The sequence below is a fragment of the Heterodontus francisci genome, chromosome 26 (assembly GCF_036365525.1).
Source record: "Heterodontus francisci isolate sHetFra1 chromosome 26, sHetFra1.hap1, whole genome shotgun sequence".
Lineage (NCBI taxonomy): Eukaryota > Metazoa > Chordata > Chondrichthyes > Heterodontiformes > Heterodontidae > Heterodontus > Heterodontus francisci.
The window spans coordinates 59,521,290-59,535,013 of NC_090396.1; the positions used below are offsets into that span (position 1 = coordinate 59,521,290).

The 13,724-nt window shown below is 40.4% G+C and overlaps 1 protein-coding gene across 2 annotated transcripts in view; it reads left to right on the forward strand.

The window, feature by feature from the left end:
- The first annotated feature begins 1,904 nt into the window (after positions 1 to 1,904).
- usp36 (ubiquitin specific peptidase 36) overlaps positions 1,905 to 13,724 on the forward strand; it is an 86,418-nt gene continuing 74,598 nt past the window's right edge. Inside the window, exon 1 of one of the 2 annotated variants that reach the window (XM_068058348.1) lies at positions 1,905 to 1,989. Coding sequence is in view for 1 of the 2 variants with exons in the window: in XM_068058347.1 (XP_067914448.1) it covers positions 2,386 to 2,427 (42 nt within the window). In the remaining variant the exon portion in view is untranslated. Of the gene's footprint in view, positions 1,990 to 2,276; positions 2,428 to 13,724 lie in introns of those variants that run through there. The other variant, XM_068058347.1, reaches the window with a different exon arrangement.

The window sequence follows — 13,724 nt, forward strand, 5'->3', positions numbered from 1 at the left end:
ATGCAGAAAGCCTTTGTCTGATAAGCCACTTCCGTACATCCCTACCTCACTGCCAACCCTGCGTGCAGAGCCTGGGTGCCATCTGCCCTCCCATGCGTCTTTCATGTTGTAGGTCATCTCCTCATAGTCCGAGGAGGAATCCTGATGATGTCTCTCCTCATCATGCCAGGCCTGGCCCCTATTGGGTGCTTAGTTGTGCAGAGCAGCAAAGAAAGCAGCTGGCCTTTTCAGCCGTAGTACAGGGCATCACCCTATCCATACAGGCATTGGAGGCGCTCTTTAAGTATGCCGATCTCCTGCTCAATGGTGGCTCTTGTAGCTCAGTGGCTGGCGTTGTATCTCTCCTCTGCAGCAGTGGTGGGGTCTCTCACTGGCATCGGGAGCCATGTCTGCAAAGGATAGCCAATTTTATTAAGCTGAGATGTGATTTGGCAAAAGTGGACTGGAAACATCTACTTGAAGGTAAATCAGTGTCACAGCCGGAGGAGGTATTGAAGCCTGAAATAGAGAGGGTTCAGAACAAATATGTTCCCAGAAAAAGAGTGGGACTCCCAAATCTAGACCCAAGCCCCCCACCCCCAACCAGATGTCAAAGACCATACAAAATGGGATAAGGCAAAAAAGGTAGCTCAATATTGCAGAAAGCCTCAAGAGATATAGAACATGCAGGGGTAAAAATGAAAAGGAAATTGGGAGAGCAAAGAGAGGGCATGAAAAAACATTGGTAGGTAATAGCAAGGAAAACTAAAAGATGTTTTAAAAATACATAAAGAGCAAGTGGATAACTAAATAAAGAATAGGGCTCATTAAGACCCAAAAAGGTAAATTGTGTATGGAGGTGGAAGACATGGGCATGGTTCTTAATGAATACTTTGCATTTGTTTTTGCAAATGTGGGGAAGAATGATGCAGACATTATAGCTGAGGACAAAGTGTGAAATATTGTATGGTATAAACATAGAGAGAGAGGAAATTTTAAGTGGTTTAGGAGCAGAGGTAGGTTTTAAAGTGCGTGTTAAAGGAAATGTGTAGAGAAGCGTAAGGAGGGAATTCCAGAGCTTATGGTCTAGGCAGCTGAAGGCACAACCACTCATGATGAAAAATCAGGGATGCGCAAGAGACAGAACTGGAGGTTGTAGGGCTGGAGGAGGTTACATAGATAGGGAGGGGCAAGGCCATGGCAGAATTTGAAAACAAAGTTGCGAATTTTTAAAATTCTCAATGAAACATGGTATAAATCTAATTGAAACACTGTGGGTCTTGCATTTGAAATAATTAGACTGACACAGGACTGTTTTTCTCCAAATAGGAAAACGCTTTTCTACAAAGAAAGACTTGCATTAATATAACAACTTGAACGATCACAGGACATCCCAAAGTGCTTTATAGCCAATGAAGTATTTTTGAAGAAGCCAAACAATGAGAATACTTCCACGGTCTTTGTTGGGGGTGAGGAGATTAAAAGCTGTGCAATATTTCTTAATGATAATGTACATTCAAGTAATACAAAAGCAGATGCTGGAAATCTGAAATAAAAACAAAAAGTGCCGGAAATACACAGCGAATCTGGCAGCATCTGTGGAGAGAGAAGCGGAAAAGCTTCCGATGAAAGGTCACTGACCTGAAATGTTAACTCTGTTTCTCTCCCCACAGATGCTACCAAACCTGCTGAGTATTTCCAGCGCTTTTTGTTTTTATTTCTTAAAACTTTGTGTCTAAGCATTTTTTGTCCAGATGAACTCGTGATTTTATAACCCCCGCCAGACGGTTCCATATATAATATTGAACGGCCTTATGGCAACTAAACGTGTCTCTTGCCACCAGGACTGTCAATGTTTTCTCAAGATATACGTGTGCCCATTCATCGCCCTGTCACCCATCAATCATTGCTGTTTACTGCTGGCTTTCCCGGATGTCCACTGCTGCTCACTGAGTCCATGTTGTGATACGGTTTTGCAGTGCTCACTGGCTCCTCGTTTGCTCTGTTCAGGTAATGTTGATCTGTTCCCTTCCTTCGGCGATAATTGCTGTCCTGTGTACTGTTGGAGGTACAATGTGTTTGCGGGTAGGTGTCAGGGGCCGCTGGAGGTAGCAACACGCTGCTCCCGACAGCTTGTAGCGGAATGTAGCAGAATGTCGCCGGCAGTGGATACACGAAGCGAGCGCGAGGCTCTCAGGCCTGCTGCCGGGCCCCGCCCCCACGTCGGCGCTCATTGGTGCAGCTTGCCGCCCAACATTCGACGCGGGCAGGGCCTCGGTGCCCGATTGGTCCAGCGCGCTGCCGATTAAAAGGACGCGAGGGAGGGGGCGGAACCTGAGCTCGGGCGAAGAAGCAGCTACAAAGTATTCGTCGCTCTAGTGAGGGAAGTCCGCTCAGAATTGGTGCATGGTGATTCCTTTGTACCGCAGCGCACGGCCTAATGGAAAAGTAAATATACTTCTATATTTTCGAATATCGCTGTAATCGTGGCAGGGCAGGTTGTGATGAGCTCGACCGTGACTTTCACACTTGACTGGCTAATGTTCTGTTTCGGCGGGGGGGGGGTTGTTTAAACACGTGCTGGATTGCTGCATGTTGGAGTCAAACCTACGCTTTTATTGCGAATATATAAGTCGTCATCGCGCGTTACTAATCGAAATCAATAAATTTGTGTATCCTGATCCATTACCCTGCAGGATTTGTACTCGTTAGCACTGGGTGTTACTAGTCATCTATCTGAGGACAATGTAACAAGATTTAAAGTGTCTTATTTAACAGGCGAGGCATTCTTTGAATATAACGAGAAACTGCATGTGTCGACATTTCTGAAACCATTAAGCTTTTAATTTTTTCATGTAGCAAACACTTTAAATGCGCTTGGAAACATTGGCTGGTAGAAATTGATCGTGTAGCCTTTTACTTGTTCAGTCTTGCCTTGACAGTCGAGATGGGGTTAAAACAACGACGCTCAACTGATTTTTGTTTAAGGGTACTGGCCCACAAGTCCCTACTAACCTCCTGCAGCTAGGTAAAATCAGTTTTTTAAAATAGTAACTGTCAGCTTGTCTCATTTGATAGCACGCATATGTATGAGTCAGAAATTTGTGGGTTCGAGTACCACACCAGGCCTTGCGTCTGTAATTTAGTTGACACTTCAATGCAGCACTGTGGTAGTTAATGTCAGAAGTGCTGTTTTTCACATGAGATGTTGAGTTCTGGCCTCAACTAGCCTATGAAGGTAGGCATGGAAGGTCCCTTGGAATTAAATAATAGAAGTTATTTCCTGGGCATTATTCCATCCTTAATCATACCACTGAGCATTCATCTCATTTGTAATCTTCCTTTGTTGAAAAAGACATACTTGTCCAAACAGCAGCTCTTCAAAGTAATTAATTCTAATGAAGTGCTTTGGTGTTGGTGTTATGTTTATTTTATTTAGTTTCATCACTGCTAAGTAAAGGGGGGGTGATTGTTATTTTAATCATATGAGCCTTTAGAGTAGGTGGAACAGATTTGTAATGTAAATTTTTTTGCTTAAGGGTATAGGTAAGTACTGGGTACAACATTTGTTTACTTGGTACAAAAGATTGGAGTACAAACTGTGAAATGCCAGCAAACTATTCCTGCCAGGTTTTTGTTCAAATTGTGACATCAGGCACTGCTGAGTAAAATGGCATGGGAAGGAGATCATGTACATTGGAAATTGCACATGTTGAGCCCTCTTGTGTCAGTGTTTCGATGGTTAAATGCTCCACTTGGTATGATACTGAGCTCGGAAGGTTCCAGGTTTAACCCCTGGTCTGTACTGAAGAGCTAATCACAGGATGCTAGTAAGGCTCCACACTAGGCTTCCATGCTGCTGTGTGAGCAAGGGGAGGAATGGCTGACTTCTACTTTGTTAACTGTCCTGTAATCTTTGCTGAAAGTGTGTGAGCAAGATCAAACTGACCGGTGACTGCCTGTCTCTTGTGGTAGTGTTGAAGCTAACACACACAGATAAATATTTGAATTGTGGAATGGTTACAGCACAGAAGGCCATTTGGCCTGTCGAGTCCATACAGCTCTGCAATAGCAATTTAACTAATCCAACCCCCCTGCCCTTTCCCTGTAACATTTTTGAAAGCTGCAGTTGAATCTCCCTCTGGCAGTGCATTCCAGATCCTAGCGACTCATTGCGTAAAGAAAGTTTTCCCTCCATGTTGACTTTGATTTTTCTCCCATTCACCTGAAATCTGTGTCCTCTGTTTCTCAATCCTTCCTCCAATGGGAACAATTTCTTTCTGTCTAGACTCATGATTTTCAACACCTCTCAAATCTCCTCTCCAGCTTCCCTAACAAGAATAACCCCAGCTTCTCCAATCTGCACCCTTTCTGAAGCTACTGAATGGCTATTTCCTCTAAAATTTTATTTGGCATGAACCATTGCCTTCAGGGGAGATAGAGTAAGGAGGGTAAAAAAATCATTGCGTTCATGAATGCATTTTTGGGAGGGGGTGCTGCGAACCTGTGGCGGCTGTATGTGTTTTGCATTTGTGTATGTTGATTGATCAGAAGTAATTGTACTTAGAGCTTTTGACCTTTTGAAGTGGTAGCTGAGGGCTGATTTTTCCCCATAAATCAATGAGAATGGTTACATGTGGGAATGAGGAGTTGAATAGGGTGAAGGGGAAGGGACTGAATATTAATATTTGGCATGAGACATGCATTGTATGGTTTGTGTCATATGCTATACAATTATTCCCAGTTCTTACTTTTTTTTCCCTCTGCAAAGCTCTTTATTATTCATGCTTCTGAACAGAGTTGTAGATGATTTCTTTGTGCAATGGGCGGCACAGTGGTTAGCACTGCAGCCTCACAGCTCCAGCGACCCGGGCTCGGTTCTGGGTACTGCCTGTGCGGAGTTTGCAAGTTCTCCCTGTGACTGCGTGTGTTTCCGCCGGGTGCTCCGGTTTCCTCCCACTGCCAAAGACTTGATAGGTAAATTAGCCATTGCAAATTGTCCCTATTTTAGTTTGGTGGTAGGAGAATGGTAGGGAATATGGGATTAATGTAGGAGGGGATGTGGGATTATTGTAGGATTAGTATAAATGGGTGGTTGATGGTCGGCATAGACCCGATGGTCCAAAGGGCCTGTTTCAGTGCTGTATCTCTCTATGACTCTAATGGGATCTTTCATCACTTTTGGTAAAATAGCAGTGATTTCTGTGTGTCCTGCCTAATGTAAGGCTGAAAACAAACAATGACTACTCATAATTGAATTTACTTTAAAAATGGGATGCAGCAAGTCATTGAACTCAATTTTTATACACTATTGCTCAATCTTGCTGTAATGGGAATGTACTACCTTAAAATATGTGGAATCAATTATTTAAAGCTGTTCTCGGGAGCTGTTCAAAGATTTGTTTTGATAGACTTTGGATGACTTTCTATGCAGTTTTATATTTAGTATACCTGTATCCAGCTGAGAAGGGAGGCAGACGACCTGTTCAGAAACCTTTTACCAGCCGCTCTTTGTAACTGGTTGCCAGAGACTGCACAAGACTGACACAGGCTGAATCTTCCTGTAGATAAGTGTGACAGTTCAGGAGGGCAACAGTATATGTGAGCTCATGTTGGTCACTCAGTGAATTGTAATATTGGCATACAGCACCTTTCATAATATATCTTCTTTATTCAAGATGGAGTTCAAATTAATGTTGCTTATATCAGAGGTTATGGTTAGAGTAATGTATCACTGTGGTTTTTAAATAAAATATCTCTTACATTTATTGTAACAGTGATCACTGCTTGTTTGATTTAACACGACCTAAGATGTTTGGTGTATATTTGTACCTCACGAAGCCTTCAGTGGCTTGATTTTTTTTTTCAAAAGCTAAAGGATATTAAAGCAAGATATTGAATAAGTTGTTGAGAGTCTTGTTTTGACATGTATCTCCCTGATCCAGAGAGAATAATACATTTCTTTGGGGGAAAAATGTTTGTAATGCATTGATTTTAAATTCCACATCTGCAAATCCCTCACCATATCTCTGTTCCTACCTTCACCAAACCCTTTGTTCAACTTCGACCTCCAGTGGCAGTTTTCAGCTGTCTCAAGCTTCCTGTCTTCAAACAAGTTCCAGTCAACTATGTCTTGGTTACCTGCCCTATCTCCTCTACTCTGCCTCAGTTTTTCTCCTCTGTGAAGTGCTTTGGGGCATTGATCTAATGCATCTCATGTAGAACAAGGCAAAAACAAAATAGAATGGATGCTAGAAAACAGAATGCTGGGAAAAACTCAGCAGGTCAGGCAGCATTTGTGGAAGGAGGAACAGAGTTAATGTTTCAGGTCTGATGAATGGTCATTGGTCTGAAACATTGACTGTTTCTCTCGCCACAGATGTTGCCTGACCTGAGTATTTCTAGCATTTTTCATTAATATAAATGTATGTAGTTTTGTTGCTTTGGATTAACTGGTCACAAACTTTGAAAAGCATATTAAACTTTCAGTAACCATATGATCAAGAAGCTATTGAAGTAGTCAAGAGCTTGTGAAAGGCTAAGGAAGAGAAGAGAACGTGTACAATTCAAGTTTGTTTTTCCAGTCGTGGAGCATTATTTACCCTGTCCCTGAGCAGGTGAATGCGACTTCTCATTTGCTTCATCCTTCATCTTGACTGCTCATCTCCTTTCCTATCCCAGTGGATTCCATTGTAAACTGTAATTGTGCCTTGTGTGTATTTTTTCTGGCTCTAACATCCTCTCAAGTCATTTACACTTTTTATGTGCTATATAACTCACTTATGTTTGCACCTGTAAACAACTGGCGTTGGAAACCTTAAGGTGATAACACCAGATGTCACCTGTAACCTAATGTTTGTTAAGAATACATTTGAGAAATAGCTGATTCTCTCTGCTTCTTAGTTTGTTAGAATCACTTGATTGCATTCCTGTTATTGTGCTCTCCCAGGTGAATGTTCTTTGATGTGATAAAATGATAATCAGAAACCTTGTTTGTACTACTTGGAGGGGTGAAAGTGATTACTTTAACTTTCGTGGTGGTTGGAATAGGTCAAGCGAGGCGGATTGAAAGTTAATGGAGGCAGACTATTCAACGTTCACAAATATTGGGTGCTTGGACAAGGCAAGACCCCAGTGCTGTTTAATGGGTGCATTGGTGTCAATGCAATTTGCCTACTGTACACAGTGGGTGGTATAACAAATTATGATATGGAGTATTGAAGGCATAAAAGAACTTGGGATAATTCTGCAAGAAAATGCAATGCATCAGGATATTTTGTTCAGCACTGGTCAGACTGGAATGGGAGTAGATGGAAGGAGTCAATTGGAGGGTGCATTAAATGGACCATAAGTTTGGAGCAAACAATAAACTAGTTGTCATATTCTCAATAACCTCCCATTTCAATTGAAATCGTCTTTCAAGAACTCTTACATGTTGGTCACTAATAGTTTATTTGACAAGGTAACTAATTCTGCATGCACAATAAACGTCACCAGTTTAGACTCGTATTAATTTTTAAATCTGTCCAGCTTAGCAAGAAGGGCTCTCAGCAGTGGTAGGCATTCTAGAGGTCACAAGGAGTTCGGATGCAATGACAGGTATTCACAATTTAATGGGTGCAAACAGTTACTTGAATTGGAGGTTTAGAGGGGATTTGAGGAAAATCTTTTTCACCCAGAGGGTGGTTGAAATCTGGAAAACACTACCTGAAGGGGTGGTAAAGGCAGGAACCCTCACAACAGTTGAAAAGTATTTAGATGAGCATTTGAAATGCCATAGCATACAAGGCTATGGGCCACGTGCTGGAAAATGGGATTAGAATAGATAGGTGCTTGATGACCGGCAGACATGATAGGGCAAAGGGTCTGTTTCTGTGCTGTATAAACTCTGACTCTATTAATATGGTTTAAATGACGCCATTGTAATTTATGCCGATGGCAATGGCAAATGATTGGTTCCGTTTGTCTGATATAGGTGACTGCATGGGATAAGCAGGAACAGTGTCAGGAGTGGGGATTGCACTGTAGGTAACCAGCATCCATGGAGCTATAGTCCATTAAAGACTGACTGCAAGAGAAGAGAAGACAGTATAGTTAGAGGGGAAAACATCTTGGCATGGATATTGATGATTCTAACTGCCTGCAGTGGTGTGAACTTTCATTATGCAGTTTGATACAGCTAAGTTTCCTCTTGTCCCAACCACATCACACTGCTTAGTGTCTGCAGCCCCATAAGGTTTGAATGATCTCTGCAGTCACAAAAATGTCAATACAAGCACATTGTTGAATAGAGAGTTCACCTTTCTCCAGCTGTGCAAAAAAGAATTGGAGAGTGTTTGCAGAATATCCACTGACCTCAGTTCCCACAATCCTTTGAAACAGAGATTAAACCAGAAAATGTTGGAAATACTCGAGGTCTGGCAGCATCTGTGGAGAGAGAAACAGTTAATATTTCAGGTCAATGACCTTTCATCAGAACCCTGCGTTAACTCTCCACAGATGCTGCCAAACTTGCTGAATATTTCCAACACTTTGTTTTTATTTGATTTTCAACATCTGCAGTATTTTGCTTTTAGTTTGGTTCCTGTGTTCTTTTTCCCAGCTGGAAAAACTGGAGCACTGTCTTTGCTGATATCATTCAGTACATTGTTTGTACAGTGGAGGCTACAAGATGGGAAAAGCAGAAAATGCTGGAAATACAGAGATCAGTGAGCACCTCTGTCTCTGATGTCCTCATACCCAGCATAACTATCACTGTCTTCCACTCTCCCTGGTACAGTCAAAGCTATTGATGTAGCTCCATCTTCCCCTTCTCTTTGGCCCCTATATAACACCCACTCTGGTCACCCATCTCTATAGCTTTTGCTCACTTTCTCAGCCTCCATAAACTCATCTGATATAGGAGATACAACGGGGAACATAGATTTAGGCCATATCAGTGCAGATATTGTTGCTGATTATTTGAATTAGAATCAACAGATTCTAAATTATGAAACTATTGCATGTAGAGTATTTTGAGTATTATAATTTTGATGAGGAGTTCATAAGTAATCCATTTGAAAAGGGGCCCTTCAACTAAAGTTTGAGAACCACTGTTTTAAATCATTAGTCTAAATCTCACTGTATATAGAAGTTGCTGGTCTAACAATTATCAGCATTTAGTAACATTCTGATACAGTGTGCTTATAGCTATCTGGATCAGTCTTTTCTGAGTTAAGTGGGTGTAGTTGTGCTGCAAGCCGCAGAGAACAGCGCTGTGTGAATCGTCAAGGATCAAAAATCATGACATTTGGTTAAATAAAAGCACAATGAATGGAAACACTCAGCAGGTCATGAAGCATCTGTGGAGAGAGAGAGAAGTTAACATTTCAGTATGATGACCCTCACATCTTCCAATTCTGATGAAGGAACAGCTTTTAAGTAGATACAGAGACAACAGTCTGTGATGGTGTTGAGGGCAGGAGCAATTGACAAAAGGGATGATGGTGCAGTGCAAAAGTGGGTGATACTGGGACAAATAAAGAAAGAAAAGATGAGTGCAGAGGAGTTGTAAATGGATATAGCAGAGTGGGTGGGAAGTGTGGAAATCTGGCAAACATCTGGAGATGTTGCCATGGCTCAGGAATGAGGTAGCAGGCAGGTAGACCATGGGTGCGGACCACCCTTCTGATAGTGTAGCGAGAGGGAATCCCCATTGGATGACGATTGGTGATATTGGAAGGAACGCTTGTCAGACTAAACAATATTGCGTTGAACAGAAATTTGATCATTCAAAGTAGTAGTTTTCTGATCAGATATACAGCAGCTATTGTGCAAATATGTTTTGCCATTATATCTTGTATTTCAATAACTTTTACTTTTAAGCAATAAAGTTGAAATTTTTCATGTAGAAAAGAGGTTTAGATTTTCTACTTTTAATGTTATTGGTTTTGTGAAAGTTGCACATATTTGTACAGAAGAAAGGTTATTTAAAAACTGAGCAGAATCATTCTGCTTTAGTACAGTCCAGCAAGCAAATCTTCACTTTTTTAAAAAATGGTATATTTTAGAATGTGGTAGTGATTAACATGACCCACTATTAAAAGTGCATAATTTATACACAAGAAAACTCTCTGTGCAGTTCTTATTTCTGTCTGGGTTTATGAAAATATGACATTTTCACTCACTATGGTATTGTAACCTTCCTCTAAAAATGGAGTGGGAGGAATTGTAAAATCACAACAAGCTAACGTGCAGCAGAAACTGACCTGTTAAAACCCTCTTGTGATTTACAAACAAGGTTATTCTTTATCTAGAAATGGGAAACGAAAGGAATTCGCATTGCATGTTTCTTTTAAATATGATTTATTGAGCCATCTTCAATAATAGTACTAGGAGTAACAAAGGTTGTGTATTACGTGTGTTCTATGGTGGTTACTCATTGTTTCTCCCATCCTATGGTAGGTTTCTCATTGATTTGAAAAGGAGGACATTCACTGTTTGAAATGTTAAATTGCTCAATTTGAAGTTTTCCCTCCATTTATATTAAAAAGTCACAATTCAACCACTTGGAAGGAGGTTCTGGGATGGGAATCTCAGATCCTAGAGTGAACTAGAGGATCTATTGGAAAGGATACAGACATTAGTTGAGCCTAATACTGTTGTAATCATTTAAAAAGGGAACATTAGGCTGTCGGTAGAATTGGCGTTGAACAAAGATCTGGGAAACAAACTCAGTAAAAATGTCAGACAAGCATGGACTATTTATAAGACTTTTAAGCTAATTAATTCAAAATTAATCACTCCGAGCAACACAAAAGCAGCATTATCTCATTAGATGTGTGTGGTAAAGGGAGTAAGAGGTAGACACAATATGATTTGGAGTGCGCAACTATCTGTAGCAGGATGGAGTAAGGTAATGGAAAGTGCAGGGAAATAATAAAGTACGAATTCTCCCTGTAAGTGTAGATTGATGTACTGTTAGAAATAGCTAAACTGTAAAGGTTAGCATTTTAAAAAAAAAAGTTGACAATAAAAATATGATTGCATATATCGAGAATTGTGTGAAGGGAGCAGATGCCTCGGAAATACAGGAGAATATTAGTTTGAAAATTGGATGTTAAAATTATTTCTGTAGATTTCAGCAAGTAAATTTGGTGGGGTAACTAGATTTTCTTAGGGACCTTGGATAGACCAAATTTTCTTCCTCGTCTACATCTTGTGCTGTGATCTTTTCCTGACCTGTCAGTTGATATTTGAGCATGTTAAAGTTGCTTTTTGTTGGATGCTTGAAAATAGAATGTGAATGTCTCCCATTGATCCTTTCGACAATATATTATGAGACATGAGTTAGTATCTCCCTATTGTTGCATATGGAACCTCCTGTTTGTGAAGATTACCTATGTGGCTGTTCAAGACTTTAATCAATGCATTACTTTATTTAATTAGTAAACTATTTGGTTTTTTCCTAGAGATTGTTTTTAGTACTTCTCTGCCACTTAATCTTTTATTTTTATTTTAGTCTTAAAATTGCCTTCCGATAGCCTCGTGCTGTATATTTTTGCATTTCTTAGTCCTAACATTTAGGAACATAGGAAATTGGAGCAGGAGTAGGCCATTCGGTGCCTGGAGCCTGTTCCACCATTCAACTAGATCATGGCTAATCTTCTACCTCAGTGCCATTTTCCTGCACTATTCCCATATCCCTTGATATCTTTTTAATATCTCGGAATCTCTGTCTTGAATATACTCGATGACTGAGCTTCCACAGCCCTCTGGGGTGGAGAATTCCAAAGGTACAACACTGAGTGAAGAAATTCCTCCTTATCTCAGTCCTACACTGCCTACCTCTGATTCTGAGACTGTGTCCCCTGGTCTAGACGACCCCCCTCCCCCACCAACCAGGGGAAATATCCTTCCTGCATCTACCGTGTCAAGCCCTTTAAGAATTTTGTATTCTTCAATGAGATCACCTCTCTTTCTTCTGAACTCTAGAGAATATAGGCCCAGTCTCCTCAATCTTTCCTCATAGGACAATCCCACCATTTCAAGGATCAGTTTGGTGAACCTATCTTGTTTATTGCACGTGACTGCCACTCTTAACGGATTCTGTATAAAAAGCAAATAATTTTAAGCTCTTTTTTTTTCTTGAGCTTTTTTATGTCATTTGTGAATATCGATATCTGGGCTGAGTGAGGAATTAATGATCCCAGTGCCTTAGACTGGACCGCGTACAATTAAAATTAAAACTTTTTTATTAAAATACCACTGAGTCAGAGAGTACTTTGTTTTTTTTATGTAGCTGCTAATTCAGTTATCTCAAATAGCAGATTCAAAGGCACCCATAATGTACATACCTTGTTTTGATCCTTTGAATGGAAGAGACACAGTTGTATATCTGTTGCTCGGTGGCTGCTGGTTATCTCTCAAAAGATTTGCATCAGAGGCTCAATATGATGTGGGTGGCTTTGAGAGCCTTTCCATATCGGTGCCACTTGAAATATCTAATTGAATGAGAAATCTGTAGATCAACAAAATGGATGACTCAATCGTCTTGATTCCCTTTCAATTTGTATGATACAAAAAACACAAGCTGTTTTAAAATGGGATACTTGAGTGAGATTCTCACCAAGATACTCAATCTTTTCACCATATAGTCCACACTTTTACTATTGTAGAGCCAACTGATTTGCCTTTTATACAGGATACTAATGCGAAACTGCTTTGAGTGGAAGTCACAAGTGTTTAATGATTCTGAAGGGAAGAGGTGAAACTGCCTCCTTCAGGTAATCTCACTGCACTTCCAGTATCAAAGTTGAGCCCTATGTCCCATTCAGGCTGTATTTACACTATATAATCCAAGTATCAGTGCAAAACAAAACCACTAGTTTGTAAATGCAGCCAGCTTTCTCTCCATTTATAAGCACTGGGATGTCATGACAGTAACTTGCTGCAAAATATTCTGCTGTTTGTTCAAAATCTCAACCTGTGACTTTACTAACAATCAGAATATTTGTTCGGAAATGTGTCAAAAAGACTTACTGTGCCCAATTAGAGAAGTAATCTTTGTATTGTTGGACTATTCACTGATCTTGGGCACTGAAAATGTTGCCTGGGAACAGGAATAACTGAAATCGACAACCCGATGTTTTAAAAAAAAAAAAGACCTTGCAATTATAAAACTTCTTTCACATGCTCAGGGTGTCCTAAAGCACTTCAAATGTACTCCACTGACTGTGAAGTGTAGTCAGCATTGTAATGTAGAAACCGTGGCAGCCAGTTTGTACACAGCAAGCTCCCAAAAACAGTAATATGATTAAAGACCAGATAAGCTGTTTTTTAATTGATGCTTGATGAGGGACAAAATGTCTGGCATCTGCTCTTCGTTGAAATAGTGCAATGGGATTTGTTGTAACCATCTGAGAGGGCAGACAGGCCTTGGTTTAATGAAAGACAGCACTTCTGACAATGTAGCACTCCCTCATTACTGTATGTTGGCCAAGAATTTGTGCTCAAAGCTCTGGTGTGCGTCTTAACCCTATAACCTTTTGAAAGTAGGTTGTTTTCTGTTTAACATTTAATTTGCCAGATCGATTTTAAAATGACCTATGCTTCTTATAGATTTAGCATATGCATTTTAAGTATAAAAATACTGCTGGCATTTAATTGTAAACAAACCAGATGTAAAAAGCACAGCAGTAAAAGAACAACAGCAAGAACTTGTATTTGTATAGTGCCTGTCACGTAATAAATGCCCCAATGCTTTG